The sequence below is a fragment of the Orbicella faveolata genome, unplaced genomic scaffold (assembly GCF_042242905.1).
Source record: "Orbicella faveolata isolate gen_17 unplaced genomic scaffold, um_ofav_v1 contig_27, whole genome shotgun sequence".
NCBI classification, from domain to species: domain Eukaryota; kingdom Metazoa; phylum Cnidaria; class Anthozoa; order Scleractinia; family Merulinidae; genus Orbicella; species Orbicella faveolata.
Genome location: NW_028301555.1, coordinates 6723076 through 6750528, shown reverse-complemented (window position 1 = coordinate 6750528; position 27453 = coordinate 6723076). Strand labels below are relative to the sequence as shown.

The window sequence follows — 27453 nt, the reverse complement described above, 5'->3', positions numbered from 1 at the left end:
ATATTTGGCACGACTTAACACATTAGGATTACTTCCGAATGCTCATTGGCTAATTGACGTCTAACGGTACACAGAAAATATTTACCAGGAATTAAGATATTACCCCGGGTAACGCAGGGTCTCTGAGTTTCAAATACGTGTGTTTTCCTGCATGTTTTTCTTAGGTGGGAAAGAAAAACCCAATTTGTTGATTTATTCGGCCTTTCTGCTCTTCATTCCTATGTGTTTTGCTTTTGCTTTTGCGAAGTTCAACAATGAAAGGCTTAGCACCTGTAATTTTTCACACATTTCGGGTGCGTCTTTCAGATCACCGTGCGTTACTCTTGTGAACTACAGAAAACTCTAGTCCTCTAGATTTACACAGAAGCCCGCCCACGCTGAAATTCCTTCAATACCTCACGCAATTTTTCCTTGCGTGACAAGCTTGTCGTGACTGAAAACGGACAATGAGGAAAGACTTTTCATCAAAGCTCTAAATTATAAACATGACTTGCAAAGGTTCCTTTCAGCTAGGGGTGTCATCGCCCATAATGTTGGGGATTCTAAAAGGGAGCTTATTATCAGGAAGGGGCCTTTAAAAAGGGCTTTTACAGTACCCCTTTGTAGTGCATAGTCTGGTCAAGCCCGGGTTAAAACTCAAGAACATTTAACCATACTAGGATACATGGACAAGAACTATACTTGCCTTTTTAATTATTATTTATTGAAGAAGTGAAGAAATTCTTTACATGATTTACCTCAGTTAAAGAATAACTATGTATTACACCTAACCATAGCTAGAGATTCCCGATTTATTAACGTGAAACTATTGAACGTTTCGAAATATTATGTTTATCGTGTTATTTTCCTCTGTTTGCCAATTTCGTGCCAAATCATTGCAATGCTGATACATAACTAACTGACAATAAGCTTGGATAAATTATATGTAACAAAGAATTTGAAAGTATTGGATTTGCAATCCAGAAAACAATGTATATAACTTCAGTGAATGACTACTTTTTGTGCAATTACTTTCTCTCTATATCTGCTGATATTCCTTATATTTAGTACATGCCACCTCGAGGGTATCTGGCCCTATACCCACTTAGGGTTATGGTCAAAATCACCTCGAGGGTATTTAATATTCAACTCTCTTAATGACTTGGACCGTCTTAGTGTCTGTGCAAGAATGTCCCTGACTACCACAATTTTGAGTTTGTCAAATAGCGACCGACCTTAGCTTATTACTGACCGGCGTGTTCGATTCTTGATACAAGATACAACTCAGATCTATGAATACAGTTAACCCTTAGCTTAAAGCTTAGATTAGCGGAAAAAGTACCTTATTGCCCAAACAGTTTACGAATATTTATTTTGTTGCATATCTACTTTATCCGAATTAGGTTGATAATGCGCAATTCCAATCATTTGTCCCATACAAGACCATACAATGGAAAAATAGAAAGAGAAAATATCATCATGTGGAATTCCCAAGTCTTAAACCAGCGACTGCATAAAACCCTGTATAGTATCTAAGTAAATCCAGACACTGAAAATAAACTGATAAATTTATCTTTTTACCTGAAGATCGATATCTATGAACGTAAAGATTATTGAAATAAATATTGGACAGATAGGGTTGCTCTTTTTAATTTAAGCGATTTTACACACATTTTACCTCTCCAGCTAAATACACAGAAAATTTTTGGTTAGTTACAGATTGTCTTTTTAATCGCTGTCACAAAATAAAACCAAAAGTAATGACCTTGCATGGCGCATTGAACCAGTCAGAATAATCCAAGAAAAAATAATATGTCAGTGGTGCCAAGGGTAAGAAAACAAGTGTAACGCCAGATCATAACTTTTGCTTTTGTTCCTGTTAAACAAAATCTCCGGGGAAAAGAAAGCAATCCTGCTTTGATTGGTCAGATACCTTTTTTTATTATTTATAACTAATTAGACAGCTCAAATAAAGAAACATCTCTTTAATTATTTGCCTAACACGAAAGCCTAACATCCGATGACCACAGGGAAATTCACGAAGCTTGTTCGCCATATCAACATTTATGACATGTCAGTTTTCTCCCGCGCACAGCCCAAACCCCGCCCCAAACCCCGGATGAGGAACACTAGCTTCGTACATGAGGTTTGAGCTGTTTTTGGCTGGTCGACGTTGTAGTCTTTCTTATTTGAGAAAACAGGACTGGTATATGACTCAACAATCATTAAACTGTGCTTGATCTGGATCTTTGGCGAGATTTATTTTTGAGTTTAACACGTTTATGCCCTACACCCAAGACACGGACATGCTGCGCGCGTTTCTTTGATCGAGACTTCTTTGGCGCCTTTTTTTCACCGCGAGAAATTACTGCTCGCATCTGCCCCGGTTGCATAACGGGAGTCATGGGAGAAACTTCAGGCCCTCCTGCTTGCATTTGCATGGGCATCATACTGCTGACCTGCGGGAACGGCGTCTGCGGCATCATACTGTTCACTTGTGTAGTCACACTGGGCTGATAATTGAACGCGGCAACATTGGGTCTCGCAGCCTGGACACCACCGTTCACTTGAGGCAGCTCTGCCGCCGCGGGAACCATCGTCGACTGCTCGGGCGGCATGACCATATTTGGTGACATATCCATGGCGTTCTGACTGGGTGGAGGAGAGCTTGACGCCATGGCAACCGGTTGAGGGGCCATGGACGTCATTTGGGAAGGTGCCAATGAAGACATCTCGGTGGCTGGCATGGATGAGATTTCCGGAGAAGCCATTGATGACATATCGGAATCGTGCGACAACACTTGTTGCAGTCCAAGTGAATCATGTGGTGGTTCTTTTAACAGGCTAGTATCCACTCCGTAAGAATCCTCTTGGATTTTAAAAGGTATTTTGTGAATGTGTATTTTTCCAGGTTGTTCTCCATCGTTGTCCTCTACTTTGTTTGTTTTCTCGTTCAGAGTTGCGTCGTCCTCCTTTGACGTCTTGCGTTTTTCCATTGAGTCGCCCAGCTTCCGCGCGTCGATTCCATCTTGATCATTGTACATTTTGATTTCTTCGTTTTCTTCATCTTCTTCATTTTCTAAATGAAAACAAAGTAAATCAACTATATTTTGTCCCAAGGTTGTCCAAAACGACGGCTGCCTGACAACAGACAAGCTGGTGTGTTAGTTTTTGAAAGCGCACCGTTCACGAAAACCGCAAAATGAATCCATTGTAACAATCATTTGATCTGCGAGAATTTAAGTTTCAAACGAGTCTATAAACTTCTCCCTTAGTTTGCTTTAGAAAATCGATATAACACCGTAAAGAGGTTCGTATAAATTTACCATGGTAGCTCGTATTTAACATTGTTGTCATCAATCATAGCAAGCAGCAAAATCTTCGCTTTACACGAACATTCAGAGAATGCCTCATTCGCGTAGTGTCGGAGAACGCCAGAACTTCACGTATGCAAAAGACCATTTCCGAGTTACTATGTGCCTCTGTTTCAAAACGAGTCTTCGTGCAAAACCTTTCAAAGGTAAATGAGTTTGATTTGCATGAAAATGAACCCGTAGGCGGAACACATTTTCATATGAATGGTTTCGCATGAAGACTCGTTTTAACACAGAGGCACAAGGTGACTTGGTAATGGCCTATTATTCATTCAATTTTGATAACTTACCGTAGTGTTTCTTTAAATAAGGTTCTAAGTCGGGCACATCAGTACCACTATCGCCTCGTCCAAAATGGGTGCTGTCATCCCCGATACTATCTGACAGATATTGCATATCTGAGTCAGAGTCACTATCCGAGCTTGAATTACTCGTCCCGCCTTGATTGTACTGCTGAGTGTTCTCGTCGTCCATAAAAACGGGATCCGAGCGATGCGACGAAGGTTCCGGTTCGGGCTCCGAGTCCGATTCCGATTCCGCCTCTGATTCGGAATCAGCTTCGTTGTCATCTTCGTGAATTTTCTCGACTTTCTCCGTCAACTCATCGGACTCGCTGTTGCGCCAGTTGTCTCGATGCGGTTGTTTTTCCTCTTCATCGTCGTCATATACAACCACACGAAGTTTCGGACTCTTGCGCCTGCGTATTTTGGCCCCATGACCGTGGATTCGGAGCCAACGTAACTTCCTTAGCAACCGCACTTTCATACTGTCATCGTCCTCGCTAGCTTCTACTGGAGAGTCGTCAAATTTTCTTTCCCTGTAGCCTTCAGAGTCTTCCTCTTCGTCTGGTAGTAGCACTTCCTTGATTTTTGGATGCCGTATTCGCATGTGAATAAATCGAATTAGTCTTCCTTTACCTCTGTGTTTCAGATAGCCTTCCTCGTCATCTTCGTCGTCAGCCTTTACGTGTCTTCCACCTTTGTACTTAAACTTTAATCTTAGTGATTTTGGTTTGTAGTCAAACACAACTGAGGGACGTTTCTTATTTTTCTTGTCCTTAAGACGTGGTACATGTTTAGTTTTATTTCGCGCCCTTTCTTTTCTGCCTTTGAATCGAGCTTGTTTGTTTCCCTTTTTCGTTCCCCTTGAATGGTTCACGTGCTCGAATAAGTTCTTGTTGACTTTCATTTCTTTTGCGGCTTTGACTCGCTGTACATGATTGACAACTTGATTGAAAACTGGATGGACAGGTTTCACATTGGTAATCTTTACATTGCTGTTGTCTTCGAGATTTCCACCTGAAAGGCTATTTGGCTCGGAATCGCTAGTAATTTTCGAAAAGTTTTTTGTTTGCTTCAAAAAATCATTCACAAGTTGGGTTTTCAGATCCTCTTCAATGTTCTTCAGTTTCAAGGCTAGCATGATCCCCTTGTTATTGCTGATGTCACTATTGCTGCTGTTGTTTTTGTTATTGCTATTGTTGTTGCTTTTGTTGTTGTTGTCATTGTTGCTACCATTGCTCTTGTTGTTGTTTTTGTTATTGTTGTTGCTGTCATCGTTGCCACTATTGCCGTCGTTTTTCTTGCTTACGTCATCACTGTCATCATTACTCATCTTTTTTCTCCTGTTCTTTACTACACTTATATCGAAGCTTTGGTGGTTGTCATTTTTCCCATCTTTGGCTTCGTTGTTATCGCTGCTTATCTTAACAATGTTGGCATTAGAACCGGTTGCATTATCATCGGTGCCCACATTGATGCCCGTACTGTCACTATCTTTAGGAATCTGTCTAAAACCGCTTGATAGATCATTGATTTCTTTCCTCAAGTCGGCGAGCGCAGAAACTATTTTAGTAGCAGCAGCATCGCTTGGCACGTTCATGGCCGAAGATGAAGTCAGATTCACTTTGTTGACCGGGTGCGGGTTAAACGAATCAAGATTCCTTGAAAATGAAAGGACTTGGTCTTTCTGTTCGCCTTCATCGTCGCCCTCCTCACCATTGCTGTCGCTATTTTCACGGTCAGGCTCATCACTAACGTTGAAGTTTTCGTTTTGAGTACTTGACGCTGTTGTGTCGTTATTGAGTTGCCGTCTGAATGCATCGAGTGCTCGAGTCAATGCGTTGGTACTGATCTTAACACAATCCCTCTTAACTAACGTTCGTTTTATAAGATTATTCACTTCTCTTCTGACTTCTTCAAACGGTAGAAAATGAACTGCACCGCTCGAATCTTTGTGCTGGAATACGTCCACTGATCCGTCATGACGCTTAGGGAAAAAACGCTCCAGCGCGGTTTGTATACGCTTCAGTAGCGGAACGTCGCCAGGTAGCAAAAGTGAATGGTGCATGGTGGAATGGAAGTGTCCTAATCTGTGCAGCATATGCATACCTGGGCGCATGCCTATACGATGGCTTCGGCCACTGCCGCAGTTTTTATAAAACTCTACCAGCCTGTCCAGAACAGTCTTTCCCTTCGTCGAGAGGGACACGTTTTTCAACTCCAAAAGTAGCCCGTGGCCACGACCAACTCTGAAATGCTGAAAGTTCATGTTAAGCTTGTGCGCTGTACGAGGGTTGATGCGGATTTCAAACGTGTGAGTCTTATCGCCTGGTAGGCGGACTGGGGTCCAGCGCTGAGTACCCTGTCCTGGTAGGCCTGGGGGCAAGTCTTTCGTGGTGAGGTTTTTACGCAGTGCTTTCATAACGTCCGCTGGAACGAATAACATTTTGATATTCTTGCGCTCGTTTTCTTGCCCAGCCACGGCTAAGAAATAAAGAAACGTCATTACTGACATAAAATGAATGAAGTATAGCTTCTAACGGGAAATTTCAGAATTAAATTGGCTTGCTCCTTATTCAATATGCCGAAGTCAGTGAAGCTAAGACCACTTTTTATTGAGTTTTATTGATTCTATCCAAAGTCTCCTTGTTACAATGGCTACCAGAAAAAAAAACAACATAGCAACAGCAATTCATGACCCAGCAGATGTAAACACAACTGCTTGTATAAACACGAGTAGAACAACAAAAGCAGATCTTTCTTTTTTTTCTCGCGCTTGAGTCGCTGGGCCACCTGTGTAAACAGGAATAACGCAAATTCAAGGGGTCCTTTATCAAGGCTGGTTTAGGTTACCTGGTTTAGGTTACCTTATGATTAAGTTTATCGCGCGTGTGAACATTACCCTTGTGTCTGCATTGTAAGTGCAAACTTTGTCAATAAACAAAAAAGCTCAGACATAGAAAAACAAATGTTAAAAAAAGATACTTACCGAGACAGAACGACGCAAGAATCATCACTAATATTTTGAGCGCCATGTTGTCATGAATCAAATCTCTTTTTCTTTCACTGCAAATAAAAAATTAATGCTTAGAGATACCCATGTACGATGTGAACGATGTTAAAATACGATGGCCTGATGACAATTAGATCTTCAACACTTTTAATTAAACTTTAAGTGTCGATCGTAAAAATCATTAATTTGACTGAGTGATTGTAAATGTTTAATAAGGAGAACTTACTCCTTCGGGAAAATTAAGACTGTTTTTGCTCTTCGTCGGAAGATTAATTTCATATTTAGCCATTATCTAAGTCTTTTTTGTCCATTTGTTCGAACTAAATATCTTAATAAAAGGTTAAAAATAATGTCAGCATAATTGACAACATAGTTGACAACATCACGTCTTGTCAGTCTGAAAACCTACAACTGAAACTTTGCAAGCAAATATTTCCCAACAAATCGTCTAAATGGGATTGGTTTCAAAGACATGACGGAAATGCAAGACAAGAAAAATTAAGTAGTATAAAGGAATTGGTCAATAACACTACAATGGATGTAAGTTACCAAAGTATAGGCACCCAAAGAGATAATTATACTGAGACGATGTAATCATGTTTGTCTTTCATCAAATCACAGAATAGATGAGTTATGTTGTGAAGGAAGAACCCCAAAAGGTAACCTTTTTGTCCTAGCCTAGCAGTTAGCAGTATACGCGACTATTCTAATGTTTAAACTTAAAACCCACTGAGTTATGACACACTTAGTACGAGAGATTCTGGTGTGTACCAATATCTTTACTTTGGAGGGATTAAGGAGAGCTTTCCAGATCGACCTGAGAGAGACAGAAGACAAGCCGGAAACAAAGATCGATCCTTGCTTTCGTAAAATGAGACTTTTATACCTTGAACCAAAAAATGTGCTTCGAAAATGCAAATAATTATTCCATGTTAACATTATCTAGTGAACGATGAAGACGCTAATGAAAATCTGTAAAATTCAAAAACGTGTTTATATATTAAGTTGTTTGGCTAACCTGATACAATCTCAAAACTACGTTTCTCCAAAGAAAAGCACTTCTGGAAATAAGACAAGATGTAAACTGAATACAATACTACTTACCCTCATTGTAAATATACCAGAAGGGACGTTTTCGTACTAAAATTTACGCCATCTTATTCGCGAAGGAATGTACGCGAGCTGAAAATGAAACGTTGCCCTGTAATGAGAAATTAACAGGATGATAAGGTAATTTCTTTGAAATAAGTGTAGTGGGAGGGATTTACGTCTTAACCTGTTGGTCAATGACATTCCACAAGCTTATCCCCGCCTTTTGCTGCTTATCTGACCACATGAAAAATCGAGCTCACGTGACGTTATGGGAAAAAAAACTGTTGGAACAAATCAGGATTTTTTCAAACTTCAAACATGCCAAAAACGAAAATGCTTAAAGTGATCTTAAATAAACAAAAATTATCAATGTTGTCGATGTAAACCTAAAATAGTTTGTTCCAGGTTTTTTTCTGATCGATTTCGAAACATCGAACTTCTCAAGCATAAGATACCTTCAGCGAACGTTTTAGCTTCGCACTGCCATTTTCAGGCATCAAACATTCTCGTCCCCAGTTTTAAAATGTTTTTACGTCTCTCTGGTTCGCTGACCACGTGACCAAAAGCAACGGAGGCGTAGTTTTACGTTTTTGCTTTAAATGATATTCCTCTCATGTGTAGTTGTGCCCACTTCTGTGAAATTTAGCAGCTTTTGCAGAGTTATCGGAGAGCGATTTCAAATTTCCACTAGATTAAGAAGATACTGAATGATCGGTGTTTTTTTAACAGTTTGACGAAAATGGAAAAAGACACGATACTGCGTCCTTAGTCGGCGCCCGAAGCCTATCCTAACGCACCAATCATTGTGTCACTCAACCGTGCCCCTCCCCTTTCTTATCGATTCACCGAACTATGCTTTTTTCATTCCACTTTTATCTTGACCTACTTTGGTTCCCAAGTAAATGGAAAAAGACATTTGATAATTTTGCGTTCTCAGATTCTTCGGTTGCGAACGACTTTTGCTGGTTCATGCTTGGAGGATTTATGGCTCGTTCGAAAATATTTTCTCTGACGTGTATGACGCGAAACTGAAATCATTACTTTCGGGCAACCATCCTGGATCCATCTTGGATTTTGGCATTTTTTACCAGATGTTGGAAAGCCACCGAAACTGGTTCAAAAATAGTCACACCCGAGAAGTCACCAGACTTGAAGCCCATTTTTTCAATATTCTTTTCAGTTTACAAGGGTACTAAGTTAATGCAGGCCTAAAAAGCCTCCTTCCGCGTTTCCCCCCGCATCAATCTTCGTTCAGAGTTAAGGTGCTGAGAACAGCTAGTTTCCAGGCAAATCCAGCCTCATAATCTTGAACAGACAGAAGGTTGAAAAGCTGGCTATTTGTAATGGTTAAATGGGTATAATCTAAAAACTGAAGCGTGTCCTAGGCGCCGGAAATTAACCTTGGGCCGCTGGTTTTCAGTCTAGCGCTGCAGCAATATAATCGATCAGCCACACCGAATTTCTAACTCAATGGCCGTGAAAGACGCACATGTAGCCATGAAACAACAAATTACGAGTGTCAGTTCCCCGCTCCCCCCAGAGGGGGAGGGGGAGGAGACAGAGGGGATAGGGGACAGAGGGGATAGGGGACAGAGGGGGTAGGGGACAGAGGGGGTAGGGGGAGGGGGTTTAATACAACCGGTCTACTCTTTCGTGTCGGCTATGCGAAACGGGGGACAATACCTGCTAGAAACACGACCAATGCTTATATCAACAAAAGATACTGCGAAACAGAAAAATTTAATGCTCTTGCGAGTAAGTGGATTAAAGATTACCGAAACATTAAAAAGATCGTGTTACAGTAAAAAGGCCGAAAGGTCTGTCATTTGCTACAACTTACGTATTTTTTTATTAGGTGTTTTCACAAAGAAAGAATGTAATTAAAAACATAATTCAACTATATACACAATAATCGATGTACAGACATAAAATGTTTCATACTGTGATTGTAGATGCGAAATCCATGCAACTTGTTGGAAAAGAAACGACGCTTGTAATTAACTTGAATAACATACCTAGCGCTTGCATTACTCTTCGACCTCTTCCATTCAACGTTTTATGATAAAAGCCAGCATGGGTATGATTAAAACTGCATCTAAAGATTAGGCCATTTCCAAGATGCCTTTTGCCTCCGTCTCAAAACGAGTCTTCACGCGAAACCATTCATACGAAAATAAGTTCCGCCTACAGGTTCATTTTCATGCAAATCAAACTCATTTTCGTATGAAAGGTCTTGGTCTAAGACTCGTTTTGAAACAGGCACAAGGAAACTCGGAATGGCCTATTCATTCAGTGTGGTGACTACCATTTATTTTTATTCATCTAAATCTTTCTTCGAGAAGTAAACAAACCTATACAAGCGTAGTTTTAGGGGATGATGATAAGCCGAGCATTTATCAATTGTTTCATTTTCTTTTTCTATTCAAAACTAAACCTTATCTAACAAATCTTTCTTACAAAATTGTTCTGTGCGTGTATGTGTAATTAGTGTACAGCCACAAAAGGAACTCGTCTCGTGGGTTCTTCGATATCTGGGATTGTTGAAAAATTCAATACGGCGGCAGCACGGAGCTGCTTGCGCTTTCCCGGGAAATGAAAATTCAAATGTTGTTAACTCCTCTGGTTTTGCTACTTTGAAATCCGATCATACTGCGTAGGTCAGATTAATTTTTGTTTTCTCTTATGTAAAACATAACATATCAATTCAATGGCTTGATATATTTGATTTGGAAGAATGTTTCAGCCGACAACTGACGCCATCTTAATTTCCAACCTAAACCATCCCAGATATCCATGCGCGCCAAGCTAGCACCCAGTCTTGTACCCGAACTTGTAGTTGACAGTAGTCAAATTGTCTGTTATTTAAAATGATTTTCTTTTTGATCTCTTCCTGGCCATGCGTCTCAAGTATTTGACCTTATTTACTGTTCCTTTACTGTGACTTCCGTAGCTTCGTTTCCATAACCTCGTCGGTGTCGGCCGCCATGGAGTCTTAATTCTAAAAGTCCCAACTAATCTCGGTCTTATCGATGGGTTCCTAACGGGAAGAACTCTTTTTCCAAAAGGAAAAACCGCTTTTAATGCGAAAACTGGTTTCCTGGCAGGAAAAACCCGTTTTCTAGTTTTTGCCCTCGTAACGGGAGGCTTCGTATGACTGGACGCCAGTAAAGGTATATCCGGGTTCTTGTCTGGAAGATCCATCTGCATCAGAGAGACCTGGTGCGGGTTTACCACAGTGATTGGCTGGCCCCCAATCTCCCCGTTTGGCGTCACCCCGGGTTTGTGACTTGCGAGATTTTGTAACTGGAACATGTACATCAGACGATCGTTGACCGAAGCATCTTTGGCTTTCTGTCGTTCCTGTTCTTCCTGTTCTGCATTGACGTGGCCTAAAAACAAAACAACGAATTGAGCTTTTAAAGAAGAAATATGTCATGCCTCGTGACGGAAAAGTGAAGCGCTTGCAGTCACATGGGAACGCGAAGATATGGAATTTCGTTTGGAATATCTAACTTGATATCTAACGAGTGAGATCACTAGTTTCGCAGTCGTTCGAACGTTTGCAATCATGCATTTCTCAGAACGTTTAGAGGTTTCCGAACACTACCCTCTTGAGCTGACATTTGAAACGTACGTTAACGCAATCCTGGTTATCACAAAAAAACCTTATCCAGCAGTAATTCTATGAAAAGAGAAGACAAATAGTGGCGAGGGAACCTCTTCAAAACACATTCCATATCAGTAATCAAAAGAGATAATCTCAAACTAAATCTTCCCAAACATTCCCCATGAATGGCTCCCAAATTAGCAACACATCGAATTTCGAACCCAGAAAAATCCTTCTCACCTCTTAGTCGTTAAAGGACTTACCCAGCTCCTCTTGCAAAATTTTGGTCTGAAGTTTCTCATCCATTTTGTTATCTTGATCATTTAGTAGAGGGTGTATAATATTATTGAGTTCTGAGACAGCATCAGATGGAGGCTCTTGACCCTCTTCGTCTGCTAATTTATTCATCTGTGGAGTCACTTTGAAAACGCCTTCGCCCACCGTGTCATCCATGGTGAGGGGAGCCTGATTGGAAGAGGACTGGGACATAGCATTTAGTCGCGGCTGTGAGCTGTCAGTAAGATCCTTTAAGAAATCCTCCATGTTCATGTTTCCAGAATTTTTTGAATAAATATGCAAGAGGCCATCATCGGATGGTTTAAGTCTCCCTGCCAGGGCATCCTTCAGCTTACTATTCAAATAATTTTCAAAATCATTTTTATTACTTTTCAAAAATTTTCTTAGCATGCGAAGAAGGTAATGTTTTAGCTTTCGTCTAAAGCCATGCTTTCGTTTCCTTGCTCTGTGGCATTTATTGTTGTGTAAGGCGAATAGCTTGCAAATCTTCTTCCTTCTTTTAAGGTTGAAATGCTTGAAGTTGTTAAGAATGTCTTCCCATCGAAGTTCAAACCCTTCTGGCTGTTCAACGTGTACCTTAGGGTCTTCAACCCCAGATCCAGAGTTTTCCTTGTGTTTCTTTCCCGATATTTTACCATCGTTGAAATACCCATCTCCTGGAAATTCGTCCTCGTCATTCTCATCGTCATCGTTATCATTTCCCTCATCATCGTCATCCTCGTCCTCACTATCGTCATCATCATCATCATAATCATCATCATCGCCTTCCGTACTCTCGTCGTCGTTTTCTTGCCCCTCAATGATCATTTTCTGCAACGTGTTCTCGTCAACACCTAGAATAGACTGAATCTCCCTCGCAAGGGTATCTTGATTAGGCCCGACAACCCTCTGCAACTCATTTGCAACTTTTTTCGAAGTAATAATTTTCACATTTTTTCTCGGATAACTCATATGGTCAGGAATGTGAACTGCCAGCCATTTTCCTTTGCCATTCTTAGGATGGAATTCCTTGATCTGCATGTTTCTGATATCGGTTCCACGGACTGCCGAGTCAGGAAATACGACCACTTTGCTAGGCTCTATCATTTGGCCAGTCCTCTTCGTTGGATCGCTGACTGGACTTGTTGAACCTATTTGAGAACACATTGAAAATTGCGTGCAAGACATTGACATTAGTGGCAAACGCCTCAGTGAAAAGGAAGTTAGAACTGAATTAATCGAATAGAAGGATGAAAAGCAAAATGACGGTTCAGGTAACTGTAGATGTTGAGGTGATGAAAGTTACGTCATGATGCCAGTTGTTGTTTGCCTCTCAGTGTTTCATCTTGTTCTGGAAGTATTTACAGTAGTCCGTTAATTCTACCCGTAAGGGTTAGGGTTCTTTTACAGCTGACTGCTCAATGACCTGGCCTTTGAATGGCAACTAGGCTGCAGGTGACCTTGTTTTGATAAAGACCTCACTGCTTTTGTTTTGTAAATCAAGTTGTTCTAATGCTAACGAGTCTACATTTACATGAGCAAAGCAGTGAGGTTTGTATCAAAACAAGGTCACTTGCAGCGTCATTTCCATTCATGGGTCAGGTAACTGAACACGTAACTGTAAAATGGCCTATTATTGTCGTACTTTTACAACTATGGCAGTGATATTCGTAGCGGTATGTGTTACACCTAATGTGATGACCATTGTCAGTAGATGTTTCAAATCATTCTTGGACTGGAGTAGGTGTAAGGAGAACGAGGTGAGGATTGGAACTGGATCGAGTTACGCCTTGGCAAAATTAAGCTTCTAAAAAGAATGACGCTAGCTGCACTGGTACTGCGCCAGAGCAAAAGTATCCTAAATTACTATATGGCGAGGTAGTCTTGAGGTAAATTCGAGCTTTCTGATTCGTTCTTTCTTGGTCAAGATTTTACCAGACGGACCGTTTCCATTCAAACGGTCATAATCCGTGTACTTCTTGATTTTGAAAGCCGCCAAATTCAATGACCAAGCATGGCTCGAGTGCCATGTAATAAACTACTTACAAACCTAGCTTGCCCGAGCCGGATTAGGAATATTGGCCCTCGGTCGCTTTTGTACGGACCTCGCTGCGTTCGGTCCGTACTGCCACGACCTCGGGTCAATATTCTCCTGTACGACCCTTGCGCTCGATTTGTAAGAGGTTGGTATTCTGGTCTCGAATATGCAAACTTTACATCATAGAATTCTGGACTATTCAAGGTGCATACCATCCGTGATTTACGCTTGGAATACCTGAGTCGAACTCCTAAGAACAGATCGCAATCTAATAGGATATTCCATTTCAAGTCAGGCGTCCTTGAGTACCACAGAATATTTCGGTATACGGGGCCTATGACGATCCTTATTCAGGCAAAACACAAGTATCATTCGTATTCATGTGGACCGTTCAATATCAGTGTCATACGCCGACGCTAACAATTACAGCATCGCGCGTATGACAACTCTCTATATGTCTTTTTTGTGCGATCTAATTGGCGCAAATCAAATACATTATTATTATGGTTGATGTGAATTTTGAGAAAACATGTTTTGAAACTGTTTGTTCAGCTTAAAAACTTGGTAGAAGTGTTTTACAGTCATTGTTTATTAGTCTGTACAAATTGGTTGAATGTGTAATTCTGTGGAAAAATGTACTTCATTTCATTTAACTAAAAGTAGTGTCTATTGTTTCAAACCATTGTTTGTGTTGAATAAGATGGCTCTAAGTCCATTCCTGTGACACATGCTGTATAAAGCGGACAAGAAAAAAAATTTGGACTAAGGATTTAACGCGAAGTTAACAAACTCCACCTACGAAAGTTACGCACAAACAATCATCAAATTGAAGACTAGATGCGTTGGATGGAAGACAACAATACAGAACTATAAATTTAAGTGTCCGCGAGTAACTTTTCGAGAGAAACAGTTTAGGAATAGTATTGAAAGCAATTGTCCTGTTTTCTTTTTGTGTATTCAATTTTGTCACTGTTTTAGTTTCTTTGACGCCTCTCCTTTTCTTTTCCTACTAATCTTGCTCCTGATGATTCCTGGGACGTTAGTTCCCATGGCTTTTGGTTTGGGATAGTCGGGGTATTCAGTTTGTAACAGATCTACTTCGCCAGGACTGACCACGCTGACCTGCTGTTGACCAATGGCGCCCAGCTTCTTGCTGGTGCGCGGCCAGTGAAGCAACAGCTCTGGACTGCCAATGGCGTTTATTTTCATCCACTGTCGTTCCATGTTGTCCTCTGCAGCGCTCTTTTGCAATTCTTGCGTGATATCCATGTCTATGAAGTAAATTAATTTCGTTAGAACCATCATAAACAGCAACTAAGTTAACAACAGCACCACCACCACCACCACCCCCACCACCACCACCACCACCATCATCATCATCATCATCATCATCATCATCATCATCAATAGTAACAACAGCACCACCACCACCACAACAAACAACAAAATCAACGGTAATAACAACAGTACCAGCAACAGAAGTAGCAGCAGCAGCAGCAACAACAACAAAAACAACAACAATAATTACAGTAATTATAATTACTGTACAAGAACAGCTACAAAGTTAACAAGAGTAAGAAAAAACACGTTCACTGTAAGGGAAAACATCGCAGTAAGTAGAAATTTCACAAGAAAAGGCAACTTGGCTACCGACAAGTTACCTAGAGTAGAGTAACAAACTTACATATATAATACCGATACGAAGAAACACACACAAAACAGGGTAGGTATCTAAAATGCCTTTGCTGTTTTTGTAAATTTTGTTGTAACGTGAGGATACAAAGAAATTAAAGGAGAAATAAAAAAAAAAATTGTACTTGGTTTCATGCACAGACAAAAAACAAAGTTTGCTACCAACAGGCTAAGAGGCCTTAGCGTCCCACAGCTCTTTACACTCTTTCTGGTGATATTAATTCAAAGAGGTTACAAGAAATTAGGATTTGATAACAGCCTAGTATTATATCAATTGCAGAAAAACAAGAATTGGTGTACCTTTTTTCCTAGAATCAAACCAATTTCCCTCGCTCCTATGTTCACTAAATAACTATCTATTAAATTTAAGTCATCTGCTTTGTTTTAAGTCCACAGAAGGGAATGGGCCAGGAGCGGATCCAGGATTTTTCTTAGGACTGGGTGCACCACTAAGGAATGGCGTAACTGACTGGTGATGTAAACAAATTTTAAAACCGAATATGTCATCTCAGGGGAGGGGGATGCGCACTCCCTGCACCCTCCCCCTAGATCAGCCCCTGTGGGCAGTAGTTGCAGTCTATTCTATTCTATTAAGATAACACAGTTACATTACCTTCATCATTGTTAAAAGCCTGTTTAGCAGCCTTCCTTAATAACTCATCATCCTCCAATTGATTCCTTACGTCCTCAGACAGCCTGTTAGGCCCGCCACTTGGTAACACAAGTAACCCAAGATCACTGCTTTTAGAAGTAGGTTGAATAAACCCTTCTTTCCCCATTCGAGGGCCATATCCCTTAAAGTGATGCCGGCGCCTACCGAATCTCTTATGATGCGGTAGAAATGGTCGTGGAGGGAGGGGCGGTCTTTCAGGAAGACGAGGAGGGAGGGAGGGATTTTCAGGAGGAGGAGTTGGATGTCGAGGCATGTAAAACATTTTTTCAAGGTGGTTTCGTAAACTCGGTGTCTCCGTGAATTCCTCATTTGACAAAGCGTCATGGTCCACCGCTGCGTCGTCGACTTTGAACGGCTTCAGGCTCATGTCGCTTGCACCTTCATCCGGGTTATGATGGAAGTCTGGGATGTAGCCATGTATTTCTTGACGGAGAGGCCATGGGTACGTCTTTTCTTCTTCTGTGTTCGATTTAATCTCGCTTTCATACTCGTCCCTATCTGCCATCTCATCAGTGGGAACTTCGTGAGGGACTCGGACCGTGTAGGAGATACTCATCCGGGACTTCGGCTTCACCTTTGTCTCAGGATCCTTTATTTTCTTTTCAATCTTGTTGCCTTGACGAAGTCACACGAAATACAAATTGAATTTCATAGGAAAAAAACTCGAGCAGGGCTTTTCTTTCCGCCAACAGAAAACGTAATTGCAACTGACATCGAGTCTTCAAAAACGAAATCGCTTGCACGTACATAATTTATTTCGATAACCAGTATCCAAAGGTAAAATGGCTTGGTTTTATGTGGAAATTTTTTTCCGTGAATTGTAAAAATCTGGAGTAAGCGCATGTCACCATCAAATTTCTCGACCGCTGTTTTGATCAGCCAGTCGTCTGTTTTTTAAACCTGGTTACTTTGACTTGCTTTTTGATTACATTTAAGACCGCTCGATTTACATGTAAATAGGATATCAAATGAAGAAAGGAAAAAATAAATATAAATAAATAAAAATAAAAATAATGACGCGCGTATTCAAAGTGTGGTTTGCTTGTCTGATCTTCGAAATTTTTCAAATAGTTAGCTGGAGTAGCATAGATTTGCCATTAAGAAAAGAAAACACATGATATAATCGCTTTCGGCTATGTTATTAGATGTTTTCTCACATGATGTAAGCGTCGTTGCAATTTCTGTCGCGTCAAGTCACGAGTCACGTGAGTGAGACTGTCATGTTGCAAATCGGGTTCCGTTGTGACGTCAAGAAAGTTGTCGAAGTGGGTTAAAGGGGAATAGTTTTAAAAGATTAATTGAAACAAGAGAAAGTTGTACATAAAAGGTGATAAAATTAAGAGAGGGAATGATCCAGAAGAGATAATGAAAGACGTAAACTACCTAAAGGGAAAGCAGTGTTCTAGCTAGGTCTGTCAGGCAAAATATATTGTGATAATCCTCCGTGAGAAAAAAGATAGCGACTAGTACATTTATCCATAATTCGTAGAAGACGAAAACGTTAAAAACTTCCACAAAAACGTACAGAAAAGTCACAAAACTTCAAACCTACCATACACAATATCCTTAGTTCAGGGACAAATATAGTAAAAATATGGCTATGTGTCCAATGTGCTGTGTTAGGTTTGCAAGGTCTGGTGGTAAAATGCACAGCCGCCATCTTTTTTTTCTTCACGGAGGATGTTTGATTTTTTAACACTTGCCATTGTTTCTTAAGATTGAGAATTACAGACAGCATCTCTGAAGTTTTTTCCGACTTCAGGTCAAGATAAATGTGTTATAAGCGTTAATATATATTTTTTCTATAGTATTTCGCATATCGATCTGCGACACTTACCGATTTTCTCTACCAGGTTACTGGCACGTTCCTCGTCCACATCCGCTCGAGTGCCCAGTGCCTCAACCTTTTTTGCTTGATTTTCAATAGCGGTATTTGTATCGTCGGCAAGTTTATCAACCAAATTGGCTGGAATAAGAAATTTGTAAATAAATATAAAAGTATGATACATTTATTGTTAAACATTTTAATTCGCGGAGAGTTAAAAAATGCAATCACTAAAACACTGCTTTGCAGTTTGTTTCTGTCTTATAATAAACTGCATATGGCTCCAAAGGAGAACGGCGAGAGAAACTGGATCGGGGACGACTGGGGCAAAACGAGAGTTGCCTTTGAAAAGATTATGAAAGAAGCGTATGTATCTGGTTCATGCAATGGTCAGGGGCGTAGCCAGGATTTTTCAGAGACGGGGGGTCACACTGTATCAAAGTGAGGGTACTCACCAGATTGTCATGACTGTCATAGCGTTTTCGCCGCCTGTTGTAGGTTGTTTGCTTAAAAAAGGCTTTCAAAAAGGGGAGGGGGGGTTCACGGGCACCCCAGGAGCCCCCCTTAGCTACGCCCTTGATGGTAACTCAAATGTCTCGAGAACATGTGTTGTCCGTTATTTAGGACCAAAGAAAACCGTGATTTGCTCACGATTTGCTACAATAGACCATAAGAGGTCGCAGACATGTTTAGTTATTACAGTCTTCAAGATTTTATTTCTATAACAAAATCTGAATTTTATTTCGTACGAACTGCCTTGGAGCAAAACGACTAAAAGATACAACGCATTTTGAGATGGCATGACATACCTTTCTGTTCAAATTTTGTATCGGCTGCATCTCCGACAGCGTCTACCTTTTCGCTGGCTTTTTCAAATTTATCTTCCTCTTCTTTGGCATCAACAAGCTTTCCTTTATCGTCAATGGCTTTTTCCATAGCTTCGCTTTGCTCTTCAACTTTTTTGTTTTGCTGCGCGATAGCTTTAGCCATGTTGTCTGCTTTATTTTCGACTTCATCGGCTTTGAAAAGAAACAAAATCATTATCATCATCATCATCATCATTATCAGTATCACCAAACGTCACAATAAAAAAAAGGTGTAAACAATAAAAATAACTTTGATAGGGAGAGGAGACCTCCAGAAAACCATCAGACGTATATTGAAAGCCCCTTCAAATTGTGAAAATAGTTTTATTTTTTAGCTTTGTGTGCGTGGCATGGCATTATTTCATTAATTAAAAATTTAATCATCTTTCTCTTATAGCTGAGAAAGTTTGTTGCACTAGTAATAGATGCCATAGGGGGTACGATCGATAACTATTGGCTGTCCTCGTGCCATAACTGAGGACTTGACCATGTCACTTTTAACCAAAATTTCTTACACCTACAGAGTTTGTAGCTTTTATGCATAGTAAGCTATCCAGAGTATTAGCTTACTTAATTAGAATCTAATTATTGGTTACTCAGCGAATGTGATGACTATCATAACGCCGCCAGTAAGATTTAAGGAAATTATCCCAACTGGATTTGCGTTGATATCATTTGTAACACTTCTCGCTAAAACTATAAAATGTATGCCGATAAGTATGGAAACTAATTATAGATTAAAAAAACAAACAAAAGGTGTGGGTAGAGGGGCCTCCGGAAATCTTTAGAGATTAACCTACAGAGATATTCAGTAACGTATACCTGTAAAACGAGCGATGCTTACCCCTAAAACCGTAAATCCTCTATAAAGCCCCAACCCCTTATCAAATTAGCTCCTCCTTGTTGGAGCAAGAAATTTGTCACCCCAATAGGCCCTTTGCAGATTACGATGACGTGGTATAAGATTTGCCATGCTGGATGGCAAATTGCGCACTGGGACTTCTGTAACTAATCACGAATACAGAAGGTCGTTGATCACAAGTACAGTTCGAAACAATAACTTGTAAACTAATAACCTGCTGGCTTTTAACTGAATGAAATAGGCCCCCTCTCTGATATTCAACCTCTCAAGGTCCTCAAGGGTGCTTGATCATGACAAGAATGGCCCGCGGGGGCTCTTATAGAGCATACGGACGGTAAGTGAATGCGGCCAAATAAATGAAAAATACTCTGATTAGGAGGCAGAACAAATCAAGCAGAAGACTTGGAACAAAACAGAAAGCAAAATGATAAAGGAAATCTAGGCAACGCCAATTCTATCTCCTCACTCAATGGTGAAATGTGGTCCAAGAGTCAATATGGTCCACCTAAACAGAACCTGCATTGTTTTGCACTTAGCCATGCCTAAATTTATAGCTGTGACCTTTTTGCTTAGAACGCATCTTTGGTTAATATTCTAACCTCTACCGATGTGGTATCCCAAGATGGCAGCCTAGTTTTTCATGCTTACGAAACGCAGTAGAGCTTTGAGCTTAAAAGCTCTGCTGTATTTCGTAAGCATGTGTTATTTCTCACGAATTTCAGAGTTAAGTGAGCCAATCAGCTGACTTCACTCTGACGCTATCACAAATTGTAATAAAACCCTTTTCGGTGATATTAGATTTATAAAGTCTGTATATACAAAATCAGTCACTGAAAGTCTATAGCGCGAGAAATAACTCGAGTCTAATTCGTATTTCACGACTGCACGTAATTTCGGTCGAACAAGCGTCAGATTTTATTGGCTAAGAATGTGTCACGTGACCAGGTGTCTGTGCTAATCGCCCGTTGAAAGTAAAACTGCTTTGCTTTAAATACGTACCTCGTTTCTAAATCGAAAATACATAATTATATTAAATATAAGCGATACACAACTGAATTTCCTTTTATGGGCGCATCTAGCCCAAGGCAAAAACAAACAATTTGATTCAATTTGGAACAAAGTTGCGCCGCTTGAAAACAAACCTGACAACAACACGACAGAATTGTTGTCAGAGAGAATCATTTGTTTTCCAGTTTGAGCGTTACAAAGTTTTTTTAAGCCTTGTATCGAGCAAGGTTGAATCAAATTAGCCTAAAATTGCGTTCACCATCAAGGCGTGAAAGTCACAGATTGCCTGTCAGTGGCAAGTTACGTCCACCCGCCGCTTTGTCAGCAGACCAATCAATCAAAAACAATGTTATAGTCAAGAGTAAACAGGCGGCCATTGAGACAGTGTTAATGGAAACAGGTTGCCATTAGACGCGCTACTAAATTATCACCTTGTAAAACTTCATTTGGATTTCAAAACAGATCACAGACTTCTAAAATATCATTAATCGAGCATTTTTGATTCCCATGTGATTTATCTCCGAGACAAAAAAAGAATTGTTGATAAAAACATGGCTGTTGTTGGTAAAATATGGGCACCTTGGAATCAATCCAGTCCAAAATGCCCATATTCACTGATAATAATACCATTATTTCCCCGCTCTACTAGCCCACATTTTACGTTATCTAATCTGGTGCACAGGTCTCGGGAATTCAACGTGATTTCAAAGGGAACATTTTGGAACCGCATGCGGATCTAGAGGGCAGTAAATATGAAGCGTACTTACCCGAAATTGCAGTCCATAAAACAATAGTTAAAACCAGTAAAGCCAAACCTCTCGCCATATTTAACGTTACGGATACGGCCAACGGAGGCAGCCTTTCACCTCTCGCTTAGCTCAGCTCAATGTTCTATTTTTTGTTATATTTCACATCGCATTACCCGCCCAACTGGGAGGGGACAAAACTTCACAAGAGGTACGCCATCAAACATAAGGGCCAAGGAAAGTGTTGTTTGTCAGTGAATAAACCTCCAATTGGTTAAAAACCGGTTCGATATGAATTATTTACCGGGCCGATACTGCGCTATAAGTGTGACCTAATCTTGGTGTTATTCACCTTTCAGGAAATAAAAGGTGAAGAATTTTGCGAAGATTAGACCAAAACTAAATTGGCGTGCCTTTTAATCGCATCCCCATCTCACTGAATACTAATAAAATCAAGTAAAATTAAGCACTGGTTTTGGTTTCTTTCAGTTTTCGCCATGTCAAGGTATACTAGACGATTCTTGTTTTCGTGGAAGCGTAATTCATTTGGTGTGCACAAAGAATTTGCTAACGTGTTAGCGTTTTCGTTTTTTTTGTTGACTCTATTTATTGTTTTTTTGGCGCGAAATTTCAGCGTTTATTTATTATTTCATATGTGAAATTATCAAATTGCCATGGCAACGCTTGGCGAGAAATGTATCGATGCAATAAACAAGTCCAAAACTCAGGATTGTAAACCTAATTTGTTATCTATGATATTAAAAGGTGATCAATTGGTATACTCGTGAAATTAAGAAATAATTTTTTGTCAAATAAAGAATTTTGACAAAACGCGCATGAAATTATTTTCTACTTTCACTCGTCAACGTCTGATTACTCATACATACATTTAGTTGAGAGCAAACAAGTTAACGTAAAAAACGAAAAGGACGGTGAATGGTGTTTTCTTATGTGATCTTACACTTGTTCTTATTTAAGTGGAGTAAAAAAATTCAATTATTTGCATTTTAGAGATCTGTAGGAAATGGAATTTGCTAATTTTGTCATAAAATGGGTAAGAATCACATTTTAAAGAAAACGCGAATTATCACCGTTTGAGAGATCAACTTGGAATTTCTTCTAATATTGTCGAGACATGATTAAGCATACAGGTAACAGGAACTAAGCATTTCGATCGATATGGAGACAAATTCTCAGAATTAAGAACTGAATTTGCACCCAGATGTTGGCAACAATAAACTGTCAAAAGGGAGTGAGCAAGGGAAACCGTAGCTAAAAAAAGTTATAACTATCGACGAATGTCTCCGGGAGGGGTTGTTACTTCTTGTATTTCTTGTGGTTGTCGGGTGTTTGGAAAAGGGGGAGGGGTGCTAGTGTTGCGCCGTTTTCTAACCCCATACCCTATTTCATACTGAATGAATGGGAAACGATAGTTTAATTTAGATTCTTCACTGTTCTTTGGAAGTGGTACCATGACGCCTCACGTCAGTCCAAGTAAAGGAGCTATGTCACATATGGAGTTTTTTGAAAAAATGCAGTCTGCTTTGCTTTTTCTAGGTTCGTTGTTCATCCTGCACTTATCCTTTTAATCCAACTCGTTGATGCTTTTTATCCTCCTCCTCCTCCTCATCATCATCATTATCATTTGTAAATAGATCTTGATAGACTGGCCTGCCCAGACTAGAACTAGCTATCCGCCCGCCATTCGAACTCTAAATTGAACGAAAATAGAGATTGCTGTAGTTGTTGTTGCCGTGGTCGTCGTCGTCGTTGTCATCAACTGAGTGGAAAATAAGGCTGCATTTTCTGCCTTTAGAGGTTTCTTTCGATTTGAAAGCAATTTTACACTTCAAAATGAAAATAAATAAAAGGAATTATGAAAACGCTGCATAACTCCTTCAACATATAAATATAGTGGACAGTTGCGAGAACACAGGAAAAAATTAACTCTAAGAATGATGTTTTACTGCTCAGCTCTAAAATTGAACTTTTTCACAGATGTTTCTAAATTGGAAATGAGTTGGGGATAAGTGCCAAGTAAGCTCCCGGGTAAGCCGAAATGAACGCAACGTTACGCTCAGGGTCGTAGCTAGTAACTAGCAAGCCGTGGAACTTACCTCAATCATTTTTTTCGTTTTCGGAGTTTTTTCTTCCGAAGGAGGAAAGTAAAATACTGCTACCACATGAATAAAAAACAAGAAAATATCATTGCCTCAGACATGATTTTTTTGTGGCTCCGGCCCTGACGTTTCACTAAAAACTAGTTTGAAAACGCAAGCAACAATGACAGTTGGTTACGACTTGCATTTTTTTTTTTCATTTTCCTTCCAAAGATAAGTTGAACGCATGGATGTACTGATTTAAATGTTTACAGTTACTGCAACATCAAAAAGTCTTGGTATTAAATTGACTACTTTATGGTACATGCTCCTTTAAATATATGTGGTGTAAAACCTCAATGTTCAAGTTAGCCTATATCTCATAGTCTAATGGTTCTAAAAAGGATACTCTTGGGCTATTCCTGTGCTATAATCTTCTTTCGATCACTCTTAAACACTGCGATTTCGTAAATTTGGCATGATTTGTACATACTGATTATGAAAAATGATGAGGTCTTTAAATTTTTAGTCAAAAAAGTTATGTATATCGATACTATACTTATATTTCATAGCATCAAACGTCTTCATGTTTGTATCCTTCTCTTAGGATCAAGCAGGGAGATCTTTGTATTCCTTTTATTTGCGTCATTTAAGATGTTTTTTGTAGGTCTTCTGATCCTACTTTTGGTATCGTACACGTGAAACTGTTTTGGCGCTAGAATATCAATAATCTTTAGATGCTTCGCGTCCTTAGTATGAGAAAGTCTTACACGGACTGGACCTTTCGATTTGATCATCTTTCCTTTGCCTTGTACGATTTGTCCATTTATGATCTTGCTTCGCAGTTGTGAGGAGTCCTCCAATGGTTTGCCATTCAACCTAATAAGAACGTTACGGAGTCCAAAGCGAAATCTGTGAGATTTCCCTGGAATGATATCTTTCGATGCGATAGGTGGTGAAAAGTTTGGTTCCATTGCTGCCTTATTTTCATAAAACTGGGCCTCTGCAGTGCTCATCTGGGAGATTTTAAAGTCTGAATGAGGGTTGTCTGGAGGAGGTTTTGGCTCATTTTGAGGCTTCGGTAAAATATGTTCTTTGAGGGCCGACGAAGGCGACATCAGCTGATACCTTGAAAACGTTTGGGCGTTCAATTGAGTTGGGATCATCGTGTTCACAGGCGAGAAGAATTTAGGAATTTGAACGGGATGGGGCATAAAACGGGTCATGGCTTGAGGACTGAACTGTTGCCAGTTTCTTTGTGGAGTAGAACGTCCTTGTTGTGGCTCCATTTCTTGGTTATCCCTATCATCCTCGTCTTGACTGGTGACTTGGTCATCCTCTGCTCCTGGTCCGTTTGTCCCATATGCCCTGCCCGTGGCATCTTCAGTAGATTCATCTTCTGGTTCCTCTGTATCCTCACCCTCTTCGTCTGAAGGCCCCTCTTCCTCTCTAGAATATGGCTGCTCTGGCTGCTCTAGCTGCTCTTGCTGTTCCGGCTGATCATCTGATGTTTGGTCCTCCCGTGCCCTGTCGTCGTCATTTTCTTCTGCTCGTGAATCGTCATCTCTGTCGTAGTATCTGCTACTTTGATGCCTAACTTCATCATCATCATCGTCCTCATTTCTATCGTCCTTAGGCCTTTCGTCGTCTTGTCTATCTGTGTCACGATCCAAGACCTCACTACGCACCCGCCCGTCCTCGTCTACCCACCTGCTTGCTGGACGGATCTCTTGCTGGCTTTCCGAACTAAGCAATTCGGGTGTCATCTGCATTTCATTGGGAATGACAGGTTGCTGAATCTGTGTTAGCTGTGGCATGGGAACTTGAGGAATTTGCATCTGTGGCTGAGACTGTAGCTGGTACAACGACCGTACATCGGGTTGTTGGTTGTTAAAGAAAATCTGGCCGTCCGACTGTGAAGCCATCATGTAAGACGGGTTGATAGATTGTGTCGGAATCTGAGGAACCTGAAGTGCAGATTGTAGTAATAGTCCACTGCGAAAGATACTAGAGGGTTGTGGTGAGGTATATTCGAGAGGTGCTGCTCCGAACTGAGGAGGGGAAGCCGGAAAAGCACTCTGAGCGGTCATGGGAACAATCTGTGGATTGGAACCTGCGTTGCCATCGTACAATGGAAGTAAAAGCGTATTGGGTCGATCACCATACGATATCGATTTGGGACTAACTGGTTGAAAACGTTGCACCAGCTCTTCCGGTTGCGTTAATTGGGAAGGTCTAGAAAAGAAGAGAGGATCACGCCTTCTAAAATTCGGGAATATTTCTTCTCTAGTCTGAGCATCATTTCTGGACAGAGGCGCCATTAAATCCTCTGGTGAGAGAGATACGACGTTTGGTGGAATATAATCGTTTTGATAAAATGTATGATGTGATCGATATCTGTGCGATTTATGCCTATGAGGCCTTGAAGAGGGCGATCCGATTGAGCCGTACAGTCTCAAGTCTTTTTCTCGCAAACTGTTTTCACTATTATCTTCATCATCATCAAATGAGACAATGTGCAGTCCTGCTCGGCGATGTCCCTTGAAGTCATTTGAATGTTTATCGCTAGCATGGGCTTTGACAAGTGGATGTCCTACTTTTACCATTTGGTCCCCCTCATTTTCTTCCTCATTTGCCAAGCCATCATCAGAAAGAACCTCATAAGCATCACTCTTTTTCACATTTTCTTGGATTTCAGGTGGTCCATTTTCTTTCTTAACAGATTGCTCCTTTAGTGCAGGTCCGTGATACGCGGACGAATCTTCGTAATGGCCAGCCTTAGGAATTCCTTTGAAAACATTTCCTTCTGCAGACAAGCTTTTTCCATGTTTCTCTATGTTTGACATGGTCTCTCCTTCCCTGTTTCTCTTATGTGTTAAGTCATCTCGAAGGAATATTATTTCCTGCCTTTTGCGGGATTTACTGTTTGTGATGTTAGAGCCATGGGATATTCCAACTTCACCAACTGCTACCTTTGATAGCGTGGTTGCTAAAATTTACAAAAAAGATGTCGTAAGCGAAATGTAACAAAAGTGCAATAAAGCAAACGAATGTGCAATGTCAAGAAATGGCAACATAACAGTCATAAAAAAATTCTTAATGCAATCTCAAGGTTTTAACCTTTTTGATCAATGTTGAAGTCGTTCTTAGCTGTTGCACACTTGAAATAATTGTCACCTGAGGGGAATACAATTTACCACCATGGAGCTACTTCATTATAGAAAAGTAATATGGCCCTGGTTACACTTTTTTAAAAATAAAATTTACGATTAATACTTTCTTTTAAGACATGGTTAAAGGCCGATAACCAGCGTCTGGAGAAAGAACCAAAACTTCGCTCGTTCCGCCCACTTCATAGCATTGTTTGTATAAAGTGCATAGAGTTATGGAACAAATAGTGTTAATTGACTTCAATATCATGAGTGTACTTTAACCCAGAGAAGTAAACATAGAAAATTGTGCCGTTTTAGTTATTCTGTAGTAGAAGGGAATTTATGGTATTAGGAAATGCGACATAAGACAGTGACCACAACAACATGCGTCGACGTCAGCCATCTTTAACAAAGGCAGCGATGCGTATGTAACTGTTGAGGTTGGCCTGATTTCGCTATTCGCTTTATCGACCTGATCGATGCGCGAAGATATGTTTTGAGGCTAACAGAAACCTCTGCTTCTGAAAGAATTTTGTCGTGACAATTTATTTAAGTACATTCGCGAACAAACACAAACAACTCTTAAATAATCTGCCGTTAAGATATCGTCCAAGATTCAGATCACAAACCTGTTAACACTGCTTGTAGAACAAACAATATGGAAGTCCATTTGGCTTTCGACACCATAACGACTCATTCAGTCCGTTCAATAATTTTTCACATTTCGAGAATTACGTTTTTTCGACAAAAGAATCCATGTTTTGAGAAGAAAGGATCAAACAATAAATCGAATGATGTAATGACAGAATTGGTCACGTGACTAAGTTCCCTGGAAAATGAACGTGAAAGGGGAAAAGATAATTAATTGGA

The 27453-nt window shown here is 40.2% G+C and overlaps 3 protein-coding genes across 6 annotated transcripts; all 3 read right to left on the bottom strand.

Annotated features, from left to right (window-relative positions):
- Nucleotides 1-681: 681 nt before the first annotated feature.
- Nucleotides 682-8061, bottom strand: LOC110049477 (uncharacterized). Of its 2 annotated transcripts, XM_020755271.2 has the most exons (4): nt 7752-8061; nt 6624-6700; nt 3644-6118; nt 682-3058 (listed from the first exon to the last, which is right to left on the bottom strand). In XM_020755271.2, the coding sequence occupies exons 2-4, from the start codon at nt 6667-6669 to the stop codon at nt 2205-2207; spliced, it is 3375 nt and encodes a 1124-aa protein (XP_020610930.2). In that variant the 5' UTR covers nt 6670-6700; nt 7752-8061; the 3' UTR covers nt 682-2204. The 2 variants fall into 2 exon arrangements, with proteins under 2 accessions (XP_020610930.2, XP_089153179.1); XM_089297053.1 differs by lacking the exons at nt 6624-6700; nt 7752-8061 and having other exon boundaries at nt 3644-6305.
- Nucleotides 8062-8925: 864 nt separating this feature from the next.
- Nucleotides 8926-21774, bottom strand: LOC110049521 (uncharacterized). 3 transcript variants are annotated; one of them, XM_089296955.1, is made up of 5 exons: nt 21354-21774; nt 18660-18869; nt 17863-17991; nt 11610-12773; nt 8926-11128 (listed from the first exon to the last, which is right to left on the bottom strand). In XM_089296955.1, the coding sequence occupies exons 1-5, from the start codon at nt 21409-21411 to the stop codon at nt 10602-10604; spliced, it is 2088 nt and encodes a 695-aa protein (XP_089153081.1). In that variant the 5' UTR covers nt 21412-21774; the 3' UTR covers nt 8926-10601. The 3 variants fall into 3 exon arrangements, with proteins under 3 accessions (XP_089153081.1, XP_089153082.1, XP_020610974.1); XM_089296956.1 differs by lacking the exon at nt 21354-21774 and adding an exon at nt 20178-20276; XM_020755315.2 differs by lacking the exons at nt 8926-11128; nt 11610-12773 and adding exons at nt 14232-14931; nt 15966-16640 and having other exon boundaries at nt 21354-21627.
- A 1567-nt stretch (nt 21775-23341) lies between these two features.
- Nucleotides 23342-27387, bottom strand: LOC110049519 (uncharacterized). The gene is made up of 2 exons (XM_020755313.2): nt 27213-27387; nt 23342-26420 (listed from the first exon to the last, which is right to left on the bottom strand). The coding sequence occupies exons 1-2, from the start codon at nt 27268-27270 to the stop codon at nt 24016-24018; spliced, it is 2463 nt and encodes an 820-aa protein (XP_020610972.1). The 5' UTR covers nt 27271-27387; the 3' UTR covers nt 23342-24015.
- Nucleotides 27388-27453: the final 66 nt, after the last annotated feature.

Bases quoted from the DNA above. Each gene is read 5' to 3' on its own strand.
- LOC110049477 (XM_020755271.2), bottom strand. From the start codon at position 6,669: ATGGCGCTCAAAATATTAGTGATGATTCTTGCGTCGTTCTGTCTCG. The intron at 6,119-6,623 runs GTAAGTATCTTT...TTTATTTCTTAG, and splicing joins TCTTGCGTCGTTCTGTCTCG to CCGTGGCTGGGCAAGAAAAC. The intron at 3,059-3,643 runs GTAAGTTATCAA...GTTTTCATTTAG, and splicing joins TTATTTAAAGAAACACTACG to AAAATGAAGAAGATGAAGAA.
- LOC110049521 (XM_089296955.1), bottom strand. From the start codon at position 21,411: ATGGCGAGAGGTTTGGCTTTACTGGTTTTAACTATTGTTTTATGGACT. The intron at 18,870-21,353 runs GTAAGTACGCTT...TTCTTTTCAAAG, and splicing joins TTTATGGACTGCAATTTCGG to CCGATGAAGTCGAAAATAAA. The intron at 17,992-18,659 runs GTATGTCATGCC...TTCTTATTCCAG, and splicing joins TACAAAATTTGAACAGAAAG to CCAATTTGGTTGATAAACTT.
- LOC110049519 (XM_020755313.2), bottom strand. From the start codon at position 27,270: ATGGTGTCGAAAGCCAAATGGACTTCCATATTGTTTGTTCTACAAGCA. The intron at 26,421-27,212 runs GTTTGTGATCTG...TGTAAATTTTAG, and splicing joins TCTACAAGCAGTGTTAACAG to CAACCACGCTATCAAAGGTA.